Below are 27423 nucleotides of genomic sequence, written 5' to 3'. Positions count from 1 at the left end.
CGGTGCGACTTATATATGTACTTCGGTGTGACTTTTAGTCCGAAAAATACGGTATTTATAGTCTGGACACGTTGTTTAAAGCTTATTGACTTCTCTGTGTGTGGCGGCTCGGTGGCGAACTGGGTAGCACATCCGCCCCACAGCTAGGAGGGTTTGAGTCCACCTCCGGCCCTCCCTGTGTGGAGTTTGCATGTTCTCCCCGTGTCCGCGTGAGTTTTCTCCGGGCACTCCGGTTTCCTCCCACATCCCAAAAACATGCTTGGTAGGCCGATTGAAGACTCTAAATTGTCCCGAGGTATGAGAGCGAGTGCGGATGGTTGTTGGTGCGGTTCAGGGTGTCCCCCGCCTACTTCCCGATGACGGCTGGTATAGGCTCCAGCACGCCCGCGACCCCCGTGGGGACAAAGCGGTTCAGAAAATGGATGGATGGACTTCTCTGTGATGGTGGCTTAAGATTTATCCACAACAACACTTGATTTTGTGGCTTACGACACCTGTGAAAGAAGAATTAGGAAAATAAATCCAACTCATTATTTATCTTCTCTCCGTTGCCCCACTTTCAGACATTTCTTTCCTGAAGCCCTCCCTCGCTGTTTTTCGTCCACATACATATACTCCTGACTGCTACACAGGCCTGCCTGTCTCCTCCTCTCTTTCAACACAACCATACAAGGAAAAAAAGAAGGCCCTTGTGTAAGGAATTTTTCCATACTTGTTGCTATGTCTTCTGCAGCTCTCCCGGTGATCCAAGAGTTGTTCAGATTCTTGTCCCTCTTTTCACCTTGAGTATTTTGAAGTGTGCTGTGGTCCAAATAAAGTGGCGTTCAATGGCTACGGAATTTTATTTCTAAGGATTTTTTCTTCCTAAAAATCATTAAAACTTCGGAATGGTAAAATGCTTTATTAAGACATGGAGAAGAGCAGAGATGTTTTCATACTGCACTCGTTCAATGTGAAAGAGATGTGTGGCAGTGTGAAACGGCGACGGCGCCCCATATTTGGAAATGCTGACATAGCAGCCTACTAGGAAGTGAATAGTCTCTATGTTCTCTAGTGATTTCGATGAAAAGTAGTTGAAGTTGTTCAAGTTGTCAACACAGTGGACAAGTCGCTATTCTGTTTGGCTTGTACTGACAAACATGCACATCAAAATACATGCATGTGTTAATTTGACCTCCTATTGGCTGCAAAAACTGTGGACAAACTGGATGTGGCCCGCCCACAGACCCTTCTTTGCCCAGATTGTTGTAAATTTTCACATTCATCCTTAAGTTCAGTTGGTCGGGAAAAAAACGACCACCAATGGAAAAAACGACCACCAAAGAAAAATATGGTGATCATCAGAGAATCACACCATTGAGGGTGGGAGCCTATAGATTGTTTCAGGCAGCTCACCTGTACAGTCTTCTTAATGCGCTGTGATGGCCCAGGGTAGTCCTTGGAGTAAAGATCAGTCAGAAAGAGGGAGTTAATAAGTGTTGATTTTCCAAGACCTGACTCACCTACGGACACACAAAGGCAAGTTGTCAGATAAAGGTCTTGGACGAGTAAATTATTTTGAATACATAAAGGCAGAATATTGAAAAATGGATGTCAATTACTCAACAATGGCAAAAATTGTAAGAAAGCTGTCATTTATTTCTTTTGGACTACAGCAGCTGTGAAAGAAAAAAAAAGTGATTTGATGTATTGCTTATCCAGTTTGGTCCAGATTTCACTTATACACACACAGTGTCTTTTTTTTTTTTTTTAAATTGGCAATTACCATTTTTAAGTAGAATGTGTCACTTCAATGGCTGGATAGTATTTGGACACGTGACCTAATTAGTGTGAAGGCGAAGGCCTATTGTTATTCTACTTTATTTTTCTTCTTATTAGTGTGAAGGCGAAGGCCTTCACACTATTGTTATTCTACTTTATTTTTCTTCTTCTTATTATTAGTGTGAAGGCGAAGGCCTTCACACTATTGTTATTCTACTTTATTTTTCTTCTTCTTCTTATTATTATCCTACTTTATTCCTCCCACTTTTTTGACACCTAACTACTCCCACATGCTTTAACCGATTCACTCCATTCCAACTTTCACACGTTCCAAAAATTCACGGCATGACTGCTAGTATTTTATTTGTTCATAACATTTACCGTTTTTGCATAATTAGCAAATTTGTGCCTTAAAATCCCCCATTCATTCTTAATGGCGCATTAGACACGAGCGACGTTCAAGTTCGAATTTTGACATCTGACAACTTTTTTCATGATTTCTTTCCTTAACTCATTTATTTAACTCTTTTATTTTTTATTTATTTATTTTTCATTCATTGATTTAGTTATTCATTTAATTTTAAGTTAAAAACATCATTTTACCGTTTTAACGGCATTTACCGTTTTTATTTCTTGTTTAATATCATCATTCCACCGCAGCAACACTAAGCCACCGTTTAGCTCAGTAAGAAGACAATGGTCCTTTGAACACGAGCCACGTCCGTGAGCGAGTTCGATCCCGGTTGGTGATAATTTTTTTATTCATTAATTTTTCATTCATTCAATTTTAACACATTTTAATAATTATTTTCATCATTCATTTAGTTATTCATTTAATTTTAAGTTAAAAACATCATTTTACCGTTTTAACGGCATTTACCGTTTTTATTTCTTGTTTAATATCATCATTCCACCGCAGCAACACTAAGCCACCGTTTAGCTCAGTAAGAAGACAATGGTCCTTTGAACACGAGCCACGTCCGTGAGCGAGTTCGATCCCGGTTGGTGATAATTTTTTTATTCATTAATTTTTCATTCATTCAATTTTAACACATTTTAATAATTATTTTCATCATTCATTTAGTTATTCATTTAATTTTAAGTTAAAAACATCATTTTACCGTTTTAACGGCATGTACCATTTTTATTTCTCGTTTAATTGCATCATTCCACCAGAATAGCACTAAATCGGTGTTTAGCTCAGTAAGAAGACAATGGCGCTCTGAACACGAGCTACTTCCACGAGGGCGTTCGAATCCCGCTTGGCCATTATTTTTTTATTCATTAATTTTTCATTCATTCAATTTTAACACATTTTAATAATTATTTTCATCATCATCATTAATTTATTATTTTTATTTTATTTAATCATCATCAATTTACCATTTTTATTTCATTTAATCATCATTTCGAGTCCCACTATAGTGTGAAGTGCCTTCGCCTTCACACGCAATTTCTCCAGAAATTGCCAATTCTAGTTATTATTAAACAATTTATTCCTCCCACTTTTTTGACACCTAACTACTCCCACATGCTTTAACCGATTCACTCCATTCCAACTTTCACACGTTCCAAAAATTCACGGCATAATTGCTAGTATTTTATTTGTTCATAACATTTACCGTTTTTGCATAATTAGCAAATTTGTGCCTTAAAATCCCCCATTCATTCTTAATGGCGCATTAGACACGAGCGACGTTCAAGTTCGAATTTTGACATCTGACAACTTTTTTCATGATTTCTTTCCTTAACTCATTTATTTAACTCTTTTATTTTTTATTTATTTATTTTTCATTCATTGATTTAGTTATTCATTTAATTTTAAGTTAAAAACATCATTTTACCGTTTTAACGTTCACCATTTTAATTTCGTGATTAATAGGAACATTCCACCACATAAAACACATAGTCGCTGTTTAGCTCAGTGAGAAAACAATGGTCCCTAAACACGAGCCACGTCCGCGAGCGAGTTCGAATCCTGCTTGGCCATAATTTTTTTTTCATTCATTCAATTTTAACACATCACTTTAATAATTACTTTCATCATCATCATTAATTTACCGTTTTTATTTTTCGTTTAGTTATTCATTTAATTTTAAGTTAAAAACATCATTTTACCATTTTAACGTTCACCATTTTAATTTCTTGATTAATAGCAACATTCCACCACATTAGACACATAGTCGCTGTTTAGCTCAGTGAGAAAACAATGGTCCCTAAACACGAGCCACGTCCGCGAGCGTGTTCGAATCCTGCTTGGCCATGATTTTTTTTTCATTCATTCAATTTTAACACATCACTTTAATAATTACTTTCATCATCATCATTAATTTACCGTTTTTATTTGATTTAATCATCATTATTAATTTACCATTTTTCTGTCATTTAATCATCATTTCGAGTCCCACAATAGTGTGAAGTGCCTTCGCCTTCACACGCAATTTCTCCAGAAATTGCCAATTCTAGTTAGTGTGAAGGCGAAGGCCTTCACACTATTGTTATTCTACTTTATTTTTCTTCTTCTTATTATTAGTGTGAAGGCGAAGGCCTTCACACTATTGTTATTCTACTTTATTTTTCTTCTTCTTATTATTATCCTACTTTATTCCTCCCACTTTTTTGACACCTAACTACTCCCACATGCTTTAACCGATTCACTCCATTCCAACTTTCACACGTTCCAAAAATTCACGGCATGACTGCTAGTATTTTATTTGTTCATAACATTTACCGTTTTTGCATAATTAGCAAATTTGTGCCTTAAAATCCCCCATTCATTCTTAATGGCGCATTAGACACGAGCGACGTTCAAGTTCGAATTTTGACATCTGACAACTTTTTTCATGATTTCTTTCCTTAACTCATTTATTTAACTCTTTTATTTTTTATTTATTTATTTTTCATTCATTCATTTAGTTATTCATTTAATTTTAAGTTAAAAACATCATTTTACCGTTTTAACGTTCACCATTTTAATTTCTTGATTAATAGCAACATTCCACCACGAAAAAACACATAGTCGCTGTTTAGCTCAGTGAGAAAACAATGGTCCCTAAACACGAGCCACGTCCGCGAGCGAGTTCGAATCCTGCTTGGCCATAATTTTTTTTTCATTCATTCAATTTTAACACATCACTTTAATAATTACTTTCATCATCATCATTAATTTACCGTTTTTATTTTTCATTTAGTTATTCATTTAATTTTAAGTTAAAAACATTTTACCATTTTAACGTTCACCATTTTAATTTCTTGATTAATAGCAACATTCCACCACGATAAACACATAGTCGCTGTTTAGCTCAGTGAGAAAACAATGGTCCCTAAACACGAGCCACGTCCGCGAGCGAGTTCGAATCCTGCTTGGCCATGATTTTTTTTTCATTCATTCAATTTTAACACATCACTTTAATAATTACTTTCATCATCATCATCATTAATTTACCGTTTTTATTTGATTTAATCATCATTATTAATTTACCATTTTTCTGTCATTTAATCATCATTTCGAGTCCCACAATAGTGTGAAGTGCCTTCGCCTTCACACGCAATTTCTCCAGAAATTGCCAATTCTAGTTATTAAACAATTTATTCCTCCCACTTTTTTGACACCTAACTACTCCCACATGCTTTAACCGATTCACCCCATTCCAACTTTCACACGTTCCAAAAATTCACAGCATAATTGCTAGTATTTTATTTGTTCATAACATTTACCGTTTTTGCATAATTAGCAAATTTGTGCCTTAAAATCCCCCATTCATTCTTAATGGCGCATTAGACACGAGCGACGTTCAGGAGTGAGTTCAAATTTTGACATCTGACAACTTTTTTCATGTTTTCTTTCCTTAACTCGTTTATTTAACTCTTTTATTTTTTATTTATTTATTTTCCATTCATTCATTTAGTTATTCATTTAATTTTAAGTTAAAAACATCATTTTACCGTTTTAACGGCATTTACCGTTTTTATTTCTTGTTTAATATCATCATTCCACCGCAGCAACACTAAGCCGCTGTTTAGCTCAGTAAGAAGACAATGGTCCTTTGAATACGAGCCACGTGCGCGAGCGAGTTCGAGTCCCGCTTGGCCATAATTTTTTTATTCATTAATTTTTCATTCATTCAATTTTAACACATTTTAATAATTATTTTCATCATTCATTTAGTTATTCATTTAATTTTAAGTTAAAAACATCATTTTACCGTTTTAACGGCATGTACCATTTTTATTTCTCGTTTAATAGCATCATTCCACCAGTGCAGCACTAAGTCGCTGTTTAGCTCAGTAAGAAGACAATGGCGCTTTTAACACGAGCCACTTCCGCGAGTGAGTTCGATCCCAGTTGGCGATAATTTTTTTATTCATTAATTTTTCATTCATTCAATTTTAACACATTTTAATAATTATTTTCATCATCATCAATGCCGTGCCATTTTTATTTTATTTAATCATCAATTTACCATTTGTATGTCATTTAATCATCATTTCGAGTCCCACAATAGTGTGAAGTGCCTTCGCCTTCACACGCAATTTCTCCAGAAATTGCCAATTCTAGTTAGTGTGAAGGCGAAGGCCTTCACACTATTGTTATTCTACTTTATTTTTTTTTTTATTAGTGTGAAGGCGAAGGCCTTCACACTATTGTTATTCTACTTTATTTTTCTTCTTCTTCTTATTAGTGTGAAGGCGAAGGCCTTCACACTATTGTTATTCTACTTTATTTTTCTTCTTATTATTATCCTACTTTATTCCTCCCACTTTTTTGACACCTAACTACTCCCACATGCTTTAACCGATTCACTCCATTCCAACTTTCACACGTTCCAAAAATTCACGGCATGACTGCTAGTATTTTATTTGTTCATAACATTTACCGTTTTTGCATAATTAGCAAATTTGTGCCTTAAAATCCCCCATTCATTCTTAATGGCGCATTAGACACGAGCGACGTTCAAGTTCGAATTTTGACATCTGACAACTTTTTTCATGATTTCTTTCCTTAACTCATTTATTTAACTCTTTTATTTTTTATTTATTTATTTTCCATTCATTCATTTAGTTATTCATTTAATTTTAAGTTAAAAACATCATTTTACCGTTTTAACGGCATTTACCGTTTTTATTTCTTGTTTAATATCATCATTCCACCGCAGCAACACTAAGCCGCTGTTTAGCTCAGTAAGAAGACAATGGTCCTTTGAATACGAGCCACGTGCGCGAGCGAGTTCGAGTCCCGCTTGGCCATAATTTTTTTATTCATTAATTTTTCATTCATTCAATTTTAACACATTTTAATAATTATTTTCATCATTCATTTAGTTATTCATTTAATTTTAAGTTAAAAACATTTTACCGTTTTAACGGCATGTACCATTTTTATTTCTCGTTTAATAGCATCATTCCACCAGTGCAGCACTAAGTCGCTGTTTAGCTCAGTAAGAAGACAATGGCGCTTTGAACACGAGCCACTTCCGCGAGCGACTTCGATCCCGGTTGGCGATAATTTTTTTATTCATTAATTTTTCATTCATTCAATTTTAACACATTTTAATAATTATTTTCATCATCATCATCAATGCCGTGCCATTTTTATTTTATTTAATCATCAATTTACCATTTGTATGTCATTTAATCATCATTTTGAGTCCCACAATAGTGTGAAGTGCCTTCGCCTTCACACGCAATTTCTCCAGAAATTGCCAATTCTAGTTATTATCCTACTTTATTCCTCCCACTTTTTTGACACCTAACTACTCCCACATGCTTTAACCAATTCACTCCATTCCAACTTTCACACGTTCCAAAAATTCACGGCATGACTGCTAGTATTTTATTTGTTCATAACATTTACCGTTTTTGCATAATTAGCAAATTTGTGCCTTAAAATCCCCCATTCATTCTTAATGGCGCATTAGACACGAGCGACGTTCAGGAGTGAGTTCAAATTTTGACATCTGACAACTTTTTTCACGATTTCTTTCCTTAACTCGTTTATTTAACTCTTTTATTTTTTATTTATTTATTTTCCGTTCATTCATTTAGTTATTCATTTAATTTTAAGTTAAAAACATCATTTTACCGTTTTTATTTCTTGTTTAATATCATCATTCCACCGCAGCAACACTAAGTCGCTGTTTAGCTCAGTAAGAAGACAATGGTCCATTGAACACGAGCCACGTCCGCGAGCGAGTTCGAGTCCCGCTTGGCCATGATTTTTTTATTCATTAATTTTTCATTCATTCAATTTTAACACATTTTAATAATTATTTTCATCATTCATTTAGTTATTCATTTAATTTTAAGTTAAAAACATCATTTTACCGTTTTAACGGCATGTACCATTTTTATTTCTTGTTTAATACCATCATTTCACCGCATCAACACCAAGTCGCTGTTTAGCTCAGTAAGAATACAATGACGTTTGGAACACGAGGCACTTCCGCGAGGGAGTTCGATCCCGGTTGGCGATTATTTTTTTATTCTTTAATTTTTCATTCATTCAATTTTAACACATTTTAATAATTATTTTCATCATCATCATCAATGCCGTGCCATTTTTATTTTATTTAATCATCAATTTACCATTTGTATGTCATTTAATCATCATTTTGAGTCCCACAATAGTGTGAAGTGCCTTCGCCTTCACACGCAATTTCTCCAGAAATTGCCAATTCTAGTTTTTCTTCTTCTTATTATTATCCTACTTTATTCCTCCCACTTTTTTGACACCTAACTACTCCCACATGCTTTAACCGATTCACTCCATTCCAACTTTCACACGTTCCAAAAATTCACGGCATGACTGCTAGTATTTTATTTGTTCATAACATTTACCGTTTTTGCATAATTAGCAAATTTGTGCCTTAAAATCCCCCATTCATTCTTAATGGCGCATTAGACACGAGCGACGTTCAAGTTCGAATTTTGTCACCTGACAACTTTTTTCATGATTTCTTTCCTTAACTCATTTATTTAACTCTTTTATTTTTTATTTATTTATTTTTCATTCATTGATTTAGTTATTCATTTAATTTTAAGTTAAAAACATCATTTTACCGTTTTAACGTTCACCATTTTAATTTCTTGATTAATAGCAACATTCCACCACAGAAAACACATAGTCGCTGTGTAGCTCAGTGAGAAAACAATGGTCCCTGAACACGAGCCACGTCCGCGAGCGAGTTCGAATCCTGCTTGGCCATAATTTTTTTTTCATTCATTCAATTTTAACACATCACTTTAATAATTACTTTCATCATCATCATTAATTTACCGTTTTTATTTTTCATTTAGTTATTCATTTAATTTTAAGTTAAAAACATAATTTTACCATTTTAACGTTCACCATTTTAATTTCTTGATTAATAGCAACATTCCACCACAAAAGACACATAGTCGCTGTTTAGCTCAGTGAGAAAACAATGGTCCCTAAACACGAGCCACGTCCGCAAGCGAGTTCGAATCCTGCTTGGCCATGATTTTTTTTTCATTCATTCAATTTTAACACATCACTTTAATAATTACTTTCATCATCATCATTAATTTACCGTTTTTATTTGATTTAATCATCATTATTAATTTACCATTTTTCTGTCATTTAATCATCATTTCGAGTCCCACAATAGTGTGAAGTGCCTTCGCCTTCACACGCAATTTCTCCAGAAATTGCCAATTCTAGTTATTATTATCCTACTTTATTCCTCCCACTTTTTTGACACCTAACTACTCCCACATGCTTTAACCGATTCACCCCATTCCAACTTTCACACGTTCCAAAAATTCACGGCATGATTGCTAGTATTTTATTTGTTCATAACATTTACCGTTTTTGCATAATTAGCAAATTTGTGCCTTAAAATCCCCCATTCATTCTTAATGGTGCATTAGACACGAGCGACGTTCAAGAGGGAGTTCGAATTTTGACATCTGACAACTTTTTTCATGATTTCTTTCCTTAACTCATTTATTTAACTCTTTTATTTTTTATTTATTTATTTTTCATTCATTCATTTAGTTATTCATTTAATTTTAAGTTAAAAACATCATTTTACCGTTTTAACGGCATTTACCATTTTTATTCCTCGTTTAATAGCATCATTCCACCGGAGAAACACTAAGTCGCTGTTTAGCTCAGTAAGAAGACAATGGCGCTATGAACACGAGCCATTTCCGCGAGGGAGTTTGAATCCCGCTTGGCCATAATTTTTTTATTCATTAATTTTTCATTCATTCAATTTTAACACATTTTAATAATAATTTTCATCATTCATTTAGTTATTCATTTAATTTTAAGTTAAAAACATCATTTTACCGTTTTAACGGCATGTACCATTTTTATTTCTCGTTTAATAGCATCATTCCACCGGATCAACATTAAGTCGCTGTTTAGCTCAGTAAGAAGACAATGGCGCTTTGAACACGAGCCACTTCCGCGAGGGCGTTCGAATCCCGCTTGGCCATAATTTTTTTATTCATTAATTTTTCATTCATTCAATTTTAACACATTTTAATAATTATTTTCATCATCATCATTAATTTACCATTTTTATTTTATTTTATCATCATTATTAATTTACCATTTTTATTTCATTTAATCATTATTTCGAGTCCCACAATAGTGTGAAGTGCCTTCGCCTTCACACGCAATTTCTCCAGAAATTGCCAATTCTAGTTCTTATTATTATTATTGTGAAGGCGAAGGTGAACCCTAACCCTAACCCTAACCCACACTATTGTTATTCTACTTTTTTATTCCTCCCACTATTTTGACACCTAACTACTCCCACATGCTTTAACCGATTCACCCCATTCCAACTTTCACACGTTCCAAAAATTCACGGCATGATTGCTACTATTTTATTTGTTCATAACATTTACCGTTTTTGCGTAATTAGCAAATTTGTGCCTTAAAATCCCCCATTCATTCTTAATGGCACATTCAACACAAGCCACATTCTCGAGTGAGTTCGAATCTAACATTGGCCGTTATTTTTATTCATTCATTTATTCAATTAATTTTAACACATTTTAATAATTTATTTCATTCAACATCATCATCATTATTAATTTAGCATTTTTATTTTTAATCATTTTTTTCTCAGGATTTAGCATTTTTCCACCGCTTCAATAGTAAGTCACTGTTTAGCTCAGTAAGTAGTGAATGGCACACTTGCCACTTTGCCGAGTGGGTTCGAATCTCACTTGGCCGTTATTTTTTATTCATTCATTTTTTATTCATTCAATTTTAACACATCATTTTAATAATTTATTTTATTCAACATCATCATAATTTATTTACCATTTTTATTTTTCATTTAATAGCATAATTCCACCGCATTAACAGTGAGTCAGTGTTTAGCTCAGTAAGTAGAGAATGGCACATTCAACATGAGTCATTTTGCCGAGTGGGGTCGAATCTCACTTGGCCGTTATTCTTTATTCATTCATTTAATTTTGACACATCATTTTAATAATTTATTTCATTCAACATCATCATCATAATTTATTTACCATTTTTATTTCATTTAATCATTATTTCGAGACCCACAATAGTGTGAAGTGTCTTTGCCTTCACACGCAATTTCTTCAGAAATTGCCAATTCTAGTTGTAATTAAAATCGTAATTCACATAAATTCACTTTGGTGTGTGCGGGGCTCTCCTCCAGACCTTCTATGACTCTGTGGTGGCCTCAGCCATCCTCTACGCCAGGGGTGGGCAATTATTTTTTCCATGGGGCCACATGAGAAACTGAAAATATTGTGGAGGGCCGGCCAAAAGGCTGAACTCAATTCTTCATATTGTTAATTGCATTTCTTTATAAAAAACAGTAAATAACATTATTTTTGACAAGCTGGTAAGAGTATATATCATAATTAAGTAATGAAAAAGTGAGTTTTCCTTGCAAAAAATGTCATTTATTCAATCAAATTTTCCCAAAACTATGGTAAACAAAATGTGAACGTTTTTTACTATCTGTGACATTTATCCAATAAACTTAGATGCAGGCAATCAGGTAATCAATATCTCTGAAAAAAAGCATGTAATTAAATAATTAAATCACTAAAACAACATAATAAAAACACACTAAACATGCAAATAAAAATAACCACACTACAATTAAAATCATGCACAACTCAACCATAAAAACATGCTTTAAAACTTCTACCTTCTTACATTTTTAAATTCTTTTTTCTTGTTCAGTGAGAGAAATCTAGTCTCTGCTGTGCTTTAACGAGTGCATCGAAGTGAGGTTGCATGTCTGAGATGGAGTCTCGTAATGCCGACTCAAATTGTAGTCTTTAAACACGGCGATCTGCTCCCCGCAAACTAAACACACGGCTTTACCTCCGACTTCAGTAAATAAAAAGTCAGCAGTCCAGTTTTTGTTGAAAACCCTGCATTCGGCATCTACCTTTTTTTAGCAGCGGGCATTTCTGAGGGCTTAAGTCTTGTGACTTGCTAGCGACAATGATCCAATCATGCGCACGTCTCGCACGCCTTGATATACGTATTGCGTCATCATGTACGTGAATAAAAAACAACTTCAAAATAAAAGCAACGCAGCTTCAGTCCATGCATCAAGTAAAATAAGAAAATATGTTTATTTTGTAATTTCCAATGAACCTTACACGGGCCAGTCAAAGTCAACCAAAGGGCCGTATGTGGCCCGCGGGCCGTACAATACCCAGGTCTGCTCTACGCTGTGGTCTGCTGGGGTGGGGGCAGTACAGACATGGACAGGGGGAGACTGAATAGGATGGTCACTAGAGCGAGCTCTGTCCTGGGCTGTCCCCTGGACACCATTGAGGTTGTGGATGAGAGGAGGACGTTGATTAAGCTTAAATCCATCATGAACAACACCTCTCACCCCCTCCATGAGATTGTGCGGTCCCTGAGCAGCTCCTTTAGCGGCAGACTTTTGCACCCTCAGTGTAGGAAGGAACGGTTCCGCAGGTCCTTCATTCCCTCTGCTGTCAGACTTTACAACATGCGTGGCACCTGATAAAATGAATGTGTTTTGTCTCTACTAGCGGCTCTTGTGTCTGTCCTTGTCTATTATTTACCCTTTTTTAAAATTTTGGCGCTTATTTTTTTCTTGCACTCATATGCGCTGCTTTGACAAGTGAATTTCCCCGCCGCGGGATGAATAAAGTTTTATTATCACCATATCATCAAATTAAATTCACAATTGTATTGATAACCCACTGGGCAGACCGATTATATCTGGCAGTGTTAGCCTTACTGAAGTTATTACTAAATTATTTCATCAAGCCAAATCTTTCTACGCTCCATGTTTCCATCCATTATACCAAAAATTAGCAATTACCATTTAGACTCAAGAATTTTAAGTAGGATGTGTCACTGTAATGGCTGGAGAGTATTTGGACACGTGACATAATTGTAGTTAAAATTATAATTCACCTAAAATTAAATTCATAATTGTCTTGATAACCCACTGGGCAGACCGATCATATCTGGCAGCAGTAGCCTTACTGAAGTTCTTTCTAAATCTATTGACAATTTCATCAAGCCAAATTTTCCTCCGCTCCATTATATCCATTATACCACAGATGTCCTCCCTAAAATAAAGGCACCAAAAAATATACCATATTTTCTGGACCATGAGTTGCAGTTTTTTTCATAGTTCATTTTTTCATAGGCCGGTGGTGGGACTTATACTGAGGAGTGACATATGTGAAATTATTAACACATTTTTACTTGATCATTAACACCATTGTTCCACAGCGTCTCATTTGCAAACTCGACAAGCTGGGCCTCGGTACCTCCCTTTGCAACTGGCTACTGGACTTCCTCTGTCAGAGGCCTCAAGTAGTCCGTGTGGGCGACTGTCTCTGGCAGCATCACGCTGAGCACGGGGGCCCCTCAAGGCTGCGTGCTCAGTCCGCTGCTCTTCACCCTGCTGACGCATGACTGCACTGCGACCTACAGCAGCAACCGCGTGCTGAAATATGCCGACGACACGACTGTGGTGGGTCTCATCACCGGTGGCGACGAGACTCACTACAGAATGGAGGTCGACCTTTTGGCCATGTGGTGCAGGGACAACAACCTTCTGCTGAACGTCAATAAGACCAAGGAGATTATCATTGACCTCTGGAAGGGTCACACCCACCACCTGCCGCTGACCGTCGACGGTGCTGTGGTGGGTAGAGTGAGCAGCACCAGATTCCTGGGGGTGCACATCAGTGAGGACCTCTCCTGGACCACCAACGCTGCGTCGCTGGCGAAGAAAGCTCAGCGCCACCTGTACTTTCTGCGGAAACTCAGGCGAGCAAGTGCTCCTCCCGCCATCATGACCACATTCTACCGTGGCACCATTGAGAGCGCCCTCTCCACTTGTATCGCTGTGTGGGGTGGTGGCTGCTCTGAGTACAACATGAAGGCCCTGCAGCGCATAGTGAACACTGCTAGTAAGATTATCGGGGTCCCATTCCCCTTCCTGAAGGACGTTTACGCCTCCCGTCTCACCTGCAAGGCGGCCGTGATTGTGTGCGATGTGAGTCACCCCGCTCACTCTTTGTCTGAACTTCTGCCCTCTGGGAAGAGGTAGAGATCCCTGTGCTCCCGCACCACCAGACTCAAAAACAGCTTCATACTCCAAGCTGTCAGGATCCTGAATTCCCTCCCCTTTCGGCTGCATAACGTCCTGTTCTTTTGCGCTATGGTCTGGCTGTCTGCTATTAGCACGCTTGCTCCATTTTGCTGCTCTTATTTGTCTATTTATTTATTTATTTTGGTTATTTGCTTATTACTTATTCATTGCTCGTCTGTTCGTTTTTACTCTTTGTGCTATTTGACTGTAAGTGTTGTGTACTGTGTCTAGTCACCGTAGGACGGTGGGAAACGTAATTTTGATCTCTTTGTGTGTCTTGACATGAAGAAATTGACAATAAAGCGGACATTATTTTTTTTTTGACATTACCGTAAATTTCGGACTATAAGTCGCGTTTTTTTCTTAGTTTGGGTGGAAAGGAACTTATACTGAGGAGCGACTTATATGTGAGTTTTTTCACAAATTTTCAAAATTAAAAAAAAAACAAAAACAAAAAAAAAACAAAAAAAACGGGAAAACACAAACGAACTGCGATGTAGCAAGGGACTGCTGAAATTTAAATTTCAACTGACATCAGTGGCGCGGTGATTGTTTACATAAAGGACAACGATTCGATCACGGGATGACAAAGATGACGAAGGGCCCCACGTACTACCGGCATCATGAGCGGCTTTGTTTGTAAGTGACACGGAGGACGAAGAGGTTGAAGGATTTAATGATTTGGAGTGACACAGAAGGTTTGAAAAACTATTATGGCTTTTACGCACGCCCGGTCCTACTCAACAGGAGCTCTCTTTCACCTCCGTGGATGGAAGTCTGGGGTCAGCGCTCGGCCTGGTGGCTGTCCGGGGACGGTGGATGGGGCTCGGACATGGCTTTTACGCATGCCCGGTCCTTTTCTATGGAGCTCTCGTCCACCTCCGGGGATGGAAGTCCACGCCGCCGCACGCCTGGAAGTCGACTTTGTTAACGCTACAATATAGTTATATCCTAGATCTGTGGAATAACGACGAGGCTGACGTCAGGGCGCTTGTGCGGCGTTGTTGACAAAGGACAAGAAATTTGATCGATGGATTTAATGATTTGGAGTAACACAGATGGTTTGATAATATTGTTGTAATATGATAGTTATTTGAAATATACTTTATATGTCGTTATATGGGTCTGTGGAATAATTAGAAATGCAACTTACGAGTTCGAAGTCAGCGGTGCATATGCAGCGCATACGCGGCATTGTTTACATAAAGGACGATCGATGGATTTAATGAATTGGAGTGACACAGATGGTTTTATAAACGTGTTATTTATGTAATAGTTATTAGAATAACTCTGAATGTTATGTCAGGCCCGTTCTCAGCTCTTAGTTTGTGTTTATGTCACGTTAGAATACCTATCGTTTAGCCTGTTGTTGCTCGTTCATGTCTGTTCTTAGTGTTGGATTTTGTCGAATAAATTTCCCCCAAAATGCGACCTATACTCCGGAGCGACTTATGTATGTTTTTTTTCACGTTAATGTGCATTTTATGGCTAATGCGACTTATATTCCGGGGCGACTTTTCACACATAAAGGCGCATTGGATGATAAGGCGCACCCTCGTTGGATTTTTTATTTTAGAAATTATTTCATATATAGGGCGCACCAGAGTAAAAGGCGCATAAAATAGAAGCTATACTGCAACAAACTGAGGTTGCGGTATGCATCCACTAGCCAATAACCAATGAGCCCTCCGTAAACCATCGCGTTTCTCAAACTATCTCCTATAAAATGATCAGAACTGACTCATGTTTGCTCTAATTCATTGGTACTGCTTACCTATGTTTCCCTTCCATATCGATCCGCAAATTTACTTAAAACATTAACAGAGCAACCTATTTTGACATAAAATAGCCTCGTGCATATAGCAGCTATCACTATAGCATTAGCCACCCGCAAACTCCCATGGGCCTCAGCTCCCAGACTCCCATGAGCCTCAGCAAAGTGTAAACGTTTCTGAAACGAGCTCCTATAAAATGATCGAAACTGACTTAACTTCAATCTAACACATTGGTACTGCTTACTTATGTTTTGCTTCCATATCGATCTGTAAATTTACTGGAAACATTAACAGAGCAGCCTATTTTGACATGAAATAGCCTCGTGCATATAGCAGCTATCACTCTAGCATTAGCCACCCGCAAACTTGAGCCTCAGCTCGCAGACTCCCATGAGCCTCGGCAAAGTGTAAACAATTGCGTTTCTCAAACGAGCACCTATAAAATGATCTGAACTGACTAAAGTTTGATCTAACACCTTGGTACTGCTTACCTATGTTTCCCTTCCACATCGATCCGTGAATTTACTCGAAACATTAACGGAGCAGCCTATTTTGAAATGAAATAGCCTCACGGGTACAACAGCTATTCAGTGACGCCCCCTGACCACGGTTGCCGTAATGCTGGGAAGCGATGCGACCTGGTAATTTACTAGTTGTACTCAAACGTACTGAAACATTTTGGCAGAGCACTGTGTTCAACCAGTATGGATCAACAAATTTATCAATTCATCCATATATAAGGCGCACCGGACTATAGGGCACGGCACACTGTCGGCTTTTGAGAAAAGTTTAGGTTTTTAGGTGCACCTTATAGTTTGGAAAATATGGTACTAGTACTATATCACTTCACATGTTATTTTCACACTAAACCGCATGAGGGCGCGCTAGGCCTGTGGAATAATTGGAACTGCAACTAACGATCAGTCTGACATCAGCGCCGAATATACTTCCGGAGTCAGCAGAGTTGTTTATGTGACACAAAGGACGAAGATTACAATAGATTTAATGATTTGTTTAATGACCTGGTAATTTACTAGTTGTACTCAAACGTACTGAAACATTTTGGCAGAGCACTGTGTTCAACCAGTATGGATCAACAAATTTATCAATTCATCCATATATAAGGCGCACCGGACTATAGGGCACGGCACACTGTCGGCTTTTGAGAAAAGTTTAGGTTTTTAGGTGCACCTTATAGTCTGGAAAATATGGTACTAGTACTATATCACTTCACATGTTATTTTCACACTAAACCGCATGAGGGCGCGCTAGGCCTGTGGAATAATTGGAACTGCAACTAACGAACAGTCTGACATCAGCGCCGCATATACTTCCGGAGTCAGCAGAGTTGTTTATGTGACACAAAGGACGAAGATTACAATAGATTTAATGATTTTGAGTGACACGGATGGTTCGATAAACTTGTTATTTATGTTATAGTTTTTTTATATATAGTTTATATATATAATATAGGCCTGTGGAATAATTGGAAGTACATCTGATGATAAGTCTGACGTCAGCACAGCATCTAGTTCTGGAGTCAGTGGAGTTTTTCATAAGCGACACCGAGGGACAAGATTTTGATGGATTTAATAATCTGGAGTGACACGGATGGTTCGATAAACTTGTTATTTATGTTATAGTTATTTAATATGTAGTTTATATATCCAATAATACCTCGCTACATTGCAGTTCAATTATCGCGGCTTCAGTACATCGCAGATTTTTTTCCAACCCCCCCCCCCCCCCCCAAAATAAAAAAATTCTACTTAAACCTTCTAAATTGAGGAATTATGGCATGAAAGTTGCCCACACGCCAGCAGAATGCAGGTAGTGTCCACACAATTGCAGTACGTACACTTGTACCTTGTTATTAAAAATGATTGTGATAATAATAAAAGTTTCATATTTACAGAATGTACACTTGTTCCTTGTTATAAAAAGTTATAATAAGAGTTCTAAAAACATATTTACTTTAGCTACATATACATATGTCACGAGCGCGCACACACACACACACACACACACACACACACACACACACACACACACACGTATCATATTTATGTTTATATTATTTATAGTTTATTTTCTGTACGTCATTTATACTATGTACGTATTAAGATAGTATTGACATGTTTGAAACTAATATTTAATGTTTTAATGATAACATATGTACTTATATGGTTGAATATAGACTTATTGATACACAAACAAAAGGGTGACACTACTTCGCGGATTTTCCACATATCGCGGGTAGTCTTGGAACAAATTATCCATGATAAACGAGGGATTACTGTAGTTATACAGGCCTGCGGAATAATTGGAACTGCAACTGACGATGAGTGTGACATCAGCGCCCCATGTAGTTCCAGAGTCAGCAGGGGCGTTATTTAGAAGTGACACAGAGGACGAAGATTTCGATTGATTTAATGATTTGGTGACATGGATGGTTTGATAAACTTGTTATCTATGTTGTAGTTATTTGAATAACTGTTATGTTCTCAGGCACGTTCTCCGTTCCTTGTTTGTTTATGTAACGTTAGCATACCGTATCTTTTAGCCTGTTGCCTATTCATGTTTGTTCTTGGTGTTGTATTTTGTCAAATAAATTCCCCCAAAACTGCAACTTTATACACGCACACACGCACACACACAAACACACACACCGTGTTTCCCGGACTGTAAGGCGCACCGGACTATAAGGCGCACCTTCAATGAATGGCCCATTTTAAAACTTTGTCCTTATATAAAGCGCACCATAAATGCATGTCAGATTTTTAATCCAAATCAAATCATTCTCCATTTTATCTTTTTTATTTCAACTTTAGATGTAACAAATTACTTTATAATCACAAAATAATGATCCATAGTCTTTTTGATTTATGATTCATAGTCTTCAGCGGGCTACTTATGACTGATTTTATTACACACTGCTTCGGGACAGTTCAAATTTCGGAATTTGGTCCATATATAAGGCACACCGGACTATAAGGCGCACGGTCGGCTTTTGAGAAAATATTTGGTTTTAGGTGCGCCTTATAGTCCGGAAAATACGGTTTATATATTTTCTTCATTATGCATTTTATGGCTGGTGCGACTTGTACTCCAGGGCAACTTGTGGTTGTGTTTGTCTACATGTGTCACAGGACATGTAGACAAACCACCACGATGAATTGAAAAATAGCAAATACAGTCCCGATATATCTGCCGACCGTTATATCGGTCGACCTCTAGATTGCTGCCTTGGACACAGCGGACCATCACGAATGCGAAAATCCTAATAGGAATGTTCGACCTCAATTTCAAGCCACCGCCAGTGTTACCCAATACGAAACACCGGATAAAAATGAAGGAGTCATTGCAAAAACTATGTCAAACGTGGCTGTGGCGACAGCTGGTTAATCTCACTGACTGCAGTGTCAATTTTCCAGCAAGAGAGGGGGCTAATGGATTGAAAAGGACTAGTTCATGAGCGGTTTATCTAGGAGGACAACTGACTCGTTTTGCCTGGAAATATCTGTGTGGATGGAGTGGCAATACTTCGGGGTAAAACATTTCTGCATCACCCATCAACCACTTTTTGGGATCAACTGGGTCAATTTTTTTTCCTAGACCTAAATACAAATCTCAAACCAATCAGAGCGACCACAATTCAATTTGTCCTATTTTTCCTTGTTGGCCTAGTTCTGTCGCAATTCAGATCATTCATTAATTCAGTCAATAATGTTGTTTGAATGGGGTTGAATTTAGAAAATCATTATTTTCCTGAGGGTCAGCTTTGATTGCAAGAGTAGATGCAAACACCCACACACCCACATGCACAACACGGGGGAAGAAATAATTTACTTCAGATGTAGACGTAAACAATTGTAAATCTATTATAACATAATAACCCGCTTGACAGTCAATGTGCCACGCTGCCTTTTAAAAAAAAAAAATACCGGTGCTAAAAAAAATGGCATCAAGCGGTTTTTAACACCTAAATATCACTGTACAATACGAATACCGGTACCCCCGTGCAACAGTCCCATTTGTCCCCAAAAAAAGAAATGATCTTTTCAGGCAATAGGCCTCTTTTGCTTGGATGTCAACCCAGATATTTCCAGTACCCTTTGATTCAAACCATAACATTCCTGCGTAGTTGGACTCACAATATATTGTTAAAGACATCAATGTTGCAAAATTGACCCATGCAATATGCATGTCACAAAGACATGCAACAAGTTTCTTACACAATTGTGTGATTTTGTCTGAATTTGACCAGTCAGACGCAAACTTAAATGTGGATCACCATCCAACAGTTGAGACAATTAATTAGCGAAGAATAGATAGAGCCAGTCGGTGGAGCACTGGTAAACACGTCCGCCTCACAGTTTGGAGGGTGCCGGTTCGATTCTACCTCCGACCCTCCCTGTGTGGAGTTTGCATGTTCTCCCGAGCCTGCGTGGGTTTCCTCCGGCCACTCCGGTTTCCTCTCACATCCCAAAAAACATGCTTGGTAGGCCGATTGAGCACTCCAAATTGCCCCTAGGTGTGAGTGTGAGTGCGGATGGTTGTTCGTCTCTGTGTGCCCTGCGATTGGCTAGCAACCGGTTCAGGGCAAAGTTCAGCATCCCTTCTTTGCTGATCCCTTCTTTTTTATACCGTATTTTTCGGACTAAAAATCGCTCCGGAATAAAAGTCGCATCAGGCATTAAATGCAGAATATAGAGGGGAAAAAAAACATATATAGGTCGCTCCAGAGTTTAAGTCGCATTTTGAGGGAAAATTATTTAACAAAATCCAACACCAAAAACAGACATGAACCAGCTACAACAGATTAACGATACGGTATGCTAACGTGACATAAACACAAACGAGAAGCTGAGAATGGGCCTGATGTAACATTAACAATTATTCAAATAACTATAACATAAATAACACACTTATCAAACCAACTGTGTCACTCCATATCATTAAAGCCATCGATCGAGTTCGTCCTTTATGTAAACAAGTCCGACGTCAGCGGCGCGTTGCATTTTTTTTCCACTGGCCCATATAACAATATATAAACTATGTATGAAATAACAATATAAACAACAATTTTACCGAAGCATCCGTGTCACTCCAAATCTTTAAATCCATCGGAATCTTCGTCTTGTGTCACTTAAATAATAAAAAAAAAACACTGCTGTCGACGTCATAAAGACTACGTGCGCCGCTGACGTCAGACTAGGTACCGTGATTTTCGGACTATAAATCGCTCCGGAGTATAAGTCGCACCGGCCATAAAATGCACAATAAAGTGAAAAAAAAACATATATAAGTTGCACCGGAGTACAAGTTGCACTTTTGGGGCAAATTTATTTGTCAAAATCCAACACCAAAAACAGACATGAACCAGCAACAACAGGCTAAACGATACAGTATGCTAACCTGACATATACACAAACGAAGAGCTGAGAACGGGCCTGACGTAACATTCAGAGTTATTCAAATAAGTATTACATAAATAACACGTTTATCAAACTATCTGTGTCATTCCAATTCATTAAATCCATCCATCGTCCTTTATGTAAACAATGCCGCGTATGCGCCGCATCGCTGACGTCGGACTCGTAAGTTGCATTTCTAATTATTCCACAGACCCATATAACGATATACAAATTATATTTCAAATAACAATCATATGACAACAATATCATCAAACCATCTGTGTCACTTCTAATCATTAAATCCATCGATCAAATTCATCGTCCTTTATGTCAATGCCGCGCATGCGCCGCACAGATCTAGTATAACTATATTGTAGTGTTAACAAAGTACCAGGAAAGACGTGGGTTTAATAATAATAATAATAATAATAAGTATTACATAAATAACACGTTTATCAAACCATCTGTCACTCCAATTCATTAAATCCATCGATCGTGCTTTATGTAAACAATGCCGCGTATGCGCCGCATATGCTCACGTCGGACCCGTTGTAAGTTCCATTTCTAATTATTCCACAGACCCATAGAATGATATATAAAGTATATTTCAAATAACTATCATATTAAAAAAATATTATCAAACCATCTGTGTCACTCCAAATCATTAAATCCATCATCAAATTCCTCGTTCCTTATGTCAACAACGCCGCCCGTGCGCTGGAGAGATCTAGTATATAACAATATTGTAGCGTTAACAAAGTACCAGGAAAGACGTGGGTTTATATAACAATATTATCAAACCATCTGTGTCACTCAAAATCATTAAATCCACCGGAATATTCATCCTCTGTGTCAAAAAAAATAAAACACCTGGCGATTCCGGACCTACTTGCGCCGCTGACGTCAGCCTCGTCATCAGTTGCGGCCCCAATTATTCCACAGATTTAGTATATAACTATATTGTAGCTTTACCAAAGTACCAGGCAAGACGTGGGTTTGGTAAACGGCTCTTTATTTAACAAAACAAGAGTTTAACGAGCCAACAACTACTGAAAACATTGCTACACAAAATAAAATATATCAAATAACTAACATAAATAAGTTTTTAAACCTTGTGTCACTCCAAATCATTAAATCCTTCAAACGTGGGGCTCTTCGTCATCTTTGTCATCCCATGATCAAATCCTTTGTCCTTTACGTCAACAATCGCCGTGCCGCGCACGTCACTTGCAGTTCAAATGACAAAAATCCCTTGTTACATCGCGGTTCATTCATCGCGGTTTCTCTACATCGCAGAGTTTTAAATTTTGAAAATTTGTGAAAAAATTCATATACAAGTTGCTCCTGAGTATAAGCCCTGGATTTTATCAGTCTTGTTTTTGAACCAGTTGTCCTGCATCTTGCGTAGCTTCTTCTGGATTTTCCTTTTTGCATTGGCGAAGGCATACTTCTTGGGTCATGAGGATGAGATATTCTGAAGCACTTGAATAACTTATTTCTCTGCGAGGAGCACCTGTATCCCCTTTCTCTTTTTTGTTGAACCAGTCTTGGTTACGCCAGGTTGCTGGTCCAATATATTCAGAGGCAGTTGACTATACGACGTCTCTGAAGGTTGACCACTGCTCCACTGTGCTGGCACCATCATTGTGCACTGTATCAGTCAGTTTACTCTTGAGGTCTTTGGAGAAGTCTTCTGCAACTTTGCAGCTCTTCAACTTGAAGATGTTCAGTCTCTTCGCAGTCTTTTGGCCTTGGGGTCTTCTCACGGGCTGGATGCAGAGTTTGCACTTAGAAACGATGAGTTGGTGATTAGTCCTGCAGTCAGCGCCACGCATAGCCTCGCTCTGACGTCCTCTTCCTGGTGAGGACGTAATCAATGAAACCCAATGCTTAGAGCGAGGGTGCATCCATGATGTCTTGTTACGGGTGGGTAGGCGGAATATGGTGTTGGTGATGACGAGATCATGCGCAGCACACAACTTGAGCAACAATGCATTTGCCGATGCCATGCTTTCCAATTATTCATTCCTTCACAGGTCTGATAATCTGTCCCAACTCTGGCGTTGAAGCCCCCAAAATCCAATAACTTCTCTGATTGTGAGACTGCTGCAATGAGGGTATCCAGTTCTTCGTAGAACTTGTCCTTGACATCATCTGTGTTTGTTATCGTTGGGGCATAGGTGCTGATCAGTGTTGCGCACTTCTTGTTAGCAAGCTGCAGGAGGGAGACGGAGGAAGTTTCACCGAGGGCTGCTATTTCCACATTGTAGTGAGGTAGTTCTCTGACGACCAGTGCAGTTTTTCTTTCAGGCCTGTTTGCCTTGATGTTTTCCAGCAGGGTTCGCACATTCCATGTTGCAAGGTTGTACCTTTGTCTTTGTTTGAATTCATGACTTGCACTCGACTTAGATTTAAGTGAGGCAGAGTTTCGCCGTATGTCAGCCTCACTCTCTCATTTGAGACAATCAAGATCCAGTAGCAAGACAAACTCAAACTGACTGGAAACAGAGACGGATGGAGTGGATGGCCCTGATGTCCTACCACACCCTATGCACTCCAGGACGCATTACTGGTTATTGCCTTTCAGCCCGTTGACTACAGAAGAAGTTCATCCGCGCTGTCCGCCAAATCCAGACTTAACATACTGGGTGGACAGAGCCCTGACAGATAGAGATCCCAGATCTGCAACTTCCGACAGATCTTGCGGCATGTTCGCAAGACAGTGGAGACTTATGGTGGTGGATAAATCCAAGTTCTTTCCATGATTAGGATTAGCCTGTACCATGCCACAACCATGTAAATATGAGATTGTTTACCGTAAGTCATGGCAAGCATGTGCCCTATAACGCGGTGCGTACTATGTGTGAATTAAGTACAGAAAAGCCCCCAGAATTGAGTCTGCACCTTTTAACCCAAAGCGCCTTGTGGTGCGGAAAATACGGTAATCTTTTTGGAATCAATTATCCTATCAATTATTTCATCGATTATTCAGGGAATTTGAGTTTGTATTTTTACAGCCCTTTTTCTGATTAGTAGATTTTTGTCATGGTATGATTTTGGTATTGGTATCAAGGTACTTGATGCAAGCATAGTACCAAATTTGCTTGGTGATTTTAATTTGAAATAAGCGGATTGGCATCTCAGTTTGTGTGTCAAAATATGCCAATTGGCATTATGTGCCTCAAGTGAATCTGATAATTGAACTGCGGCGACTGTGGAGGTAACAGATCTACTTGGATGTTCAAATCGGCTCGGGGGGACTGTACATTACAACAGCTCCAATTAGGCAAACTACACTGAATTCCACTAAATTAGAATCAGGATGCGCTCGTGTTTTCTGTATACGCCTCATACACATCATAATACAGAGAAAAAAGGTACTATAATATTGACTGCAATACTGTTCACTGTAATGTAATATTTCACGAAATAAATCTGTAAAACTGTTGTTGTTATCTTGGTAACGTTTGCTTATTGCTTATTATCTTATTCCGAGAGGTGTACTCTCTCTTTTGTGTAACATCAGAGCTCCAACTTAGTGTCGTGGAGCCACGCCAGCATCTCTTGTCCCAGGTCAAAGAGGCCGGCCTCCGAGGGTGGTCTATATAGGGGGCAGGTGTTGATGATGTGATCGGCCGTCTGCTCGGGGTCTCCGCACTTGCAAGCCGCACTATCCGCCAGTCCCCACTGTCGCATGGATGTGTTGAAGCGCCCGACACCAGATCTTAAACGGTTCAGTGTGGTCCACTGCTGGCGAGGTAGTTCGTCTCCTCCTATGGCGCCGTCTCCTGGATCCCAGATGTAACGGTGCATGAGGGATGGACCAGCTGCCTCCCACTCCTGCTTCCAAGCTGCTGCCAGCCAGGCATCTCTGGAAATGTCCTCGGGGATGGAATTGAGCATCTCTTGTGCTACAATGTTGTAGGCGTGGTGCCTCTTGAGTCTGCTTGGTGGAGCTGGAGTTGTTGTGGTGCTATGCAGGGTGTGCCAGTTGTTATTTTTTGCCTTCCTGGCGAGAACGAGGGTGGCAGCCTCACGGCAAAGGTTTGCTGGCGCTATTCCCGCAAGGACAGGCAAGAGGGACACGGGGGTGGGCTTCAGGCATCCTGTTATAATTCGGAGGGCGTTGTTGATTGCCACATCCACCTTTTTGGCATGGGGGCTTCTGTTCCAAACTGGGGCACAGTACTCGGCTGCAGAGAAGACCAGCGCTTGAGTAGAAATCCGCAAGGTCTTAGCAGAGGCTCCCCACGTTGTTCCAGCAAGGCGGCGGATCAGTGCAACCCTGGATGTCACCTTTGCCTTCAGATCGTCAAGGTGTTGTTTGAAGGATAGGGTACGATCCAGACGCACGCCGAGGTACTTTGGGGCTCGTTGAACCTCCAAGTGTTTTCCCTCAATGCTCACTGCAAGTTCTCTCCTTGCTTCCCTGGTGCAAAGATGGTATGACGCAGCAACAGTCTTTCCAAGGCTGAGCTGGAGACGCCACTTTCGAAGGTATGCTACCATGGTAGAGGTGTACTGAGTACACATTTCGAATGTCACACGTCACACAGTTATGACACAAGGCACTTATAAATTGGTTTAGTTATTTCATTGTTGGTTTAGCTGTTATTTATTTGTGTTTTGGAGGCGGCTGCACGCTGCCTACAACACACAATGCTGGAGTTGGCTTTTTTTTTTGTGTATCTCAAAATATTATCCACGGTATTTTCATCAGTCATGTGTCAATTTCGATACATGTTGATAATGAATAAGCCCAGCCCCAAATTAGAGTAAAACAAAACTTCAACTTAAAACATAAATATCTCCTCGACAATTTTGTTTGATCTCCTATTCAAGAAACATTTTCTCTGACAAGTTTCTGTTAACAATATTCACCAACAAGGGCCAAATATTTTGCCTGAAATTACCATGAAGTTTCAAGTGGTGTCACTTGCCCTAAAAACATGACTCAAATGTCGTGATTCATTCCATGTTGATTTTTACATTCCATAAAGATGGCAGTTATCTGTCACATTGCTAAAAGCATCCTTATCTGTAAGAGAAATCTAACTCACCCCATTCTGAGTTTCTTTATGTAATCAAGAATAGCAAAAACAGTACATGAAAAATATTGTTAGGTCTTGTTACTCTATTCTATAAACATCTGCAAAATAGCAATGGCTCTTACGAAGCTAGCCAGGATTTTCTGTCATAGCTGCCAGCTAGACAAAGAAGCACGAAGCAGCTTTCTCCATATCAAATCAACAAAGTGTGAGGAAAAGGCGTCGGATAGCAGAAACAGAGAAAAGACCTGATATCATTCTCCCCCTAACTCAAGCTTTTATGTACATAGAGCTGAACCAATCAGAAGTGATAGTAGCTGAACCAATGAGAGGATGGAAAAACTCACTGGCCAGCCACAAGGCTTGCAGGAAGGTGTTCTGGAGATGACTTTACAATCTGATAGACTAAAGAAGAACCAGCGATTCCAATAATTTTGTGTGGTTAATACCTGCACTCAAAGTCTGTGCTTCTGATAGTGTCTGGGCCTGCAGAGAAGGCTTTGAAGCCCCTGATAGCATGACACTGTTTTTTATATCCCACTTCGCATAAATTGCTGTACCACATAGTGAGTCAATATGTCAACCTTGACAATATTGAACCATGTACCGTAATTTTTTAACTATAAGTCGCTCCGGAGTATAAGTAGCACCAGACATAAAATGCACAATAAAGTGAAAAAAAAAAAACATATATAAGTCGCACCAGAGTATAAGTCGCACTTTTGGGGCAAATGTATTTGTCAAAATCCAACACCAAGAACAGACGTGAACCAGCAACAACAGGCTAAACGATACGGTATGCTAA

The 27423-nt window shown here is 38.6% G+C and overlaps 1 protein-coding gene across 2 annotated transcripts in view; it reads right to left on the bottom strand.

Moving 5' to 3' along the window:
* LOC147056140 (septin-7-like) overlaps positions 1-27423 on the bottom strand; it is a 63577-nt gene that overhangs the window by 32314 nt on the left and 3840 nt on the right. For both annotated transcript variants that reach the window (XM_085914636.1, XM_085914635.1), the window contains exon 3: positions 1396-1502. In XM_085914636.1, the coding sequence (XP_085770762.1) occupies positions 1396-1502 (107 nt within the window). The remainder of the gene's footprint in view (positions 1-1395; positions 1503-27423) is intronic.

Source organism: Syngnathus leptorhynchus, chromosome 6, assembly GCF_054491065.1.
Source record: "Syngnathus leptorhynchus isolate UIUO chromosome 6, UIUO_Slep, whole genome shotgun sequence".
NCBI lineage: Eukaryota > Metazoa > Chordata > Actinopteri > Syngnathiformes > Syngnathidae > Syngnathus > Syngnathus leptorhynchus.
The sequence above is the reverse complement of the archived record's forward strand: the minus strand, read 5'-3'. Positions and strand labels throughout refer to the sequence as shown.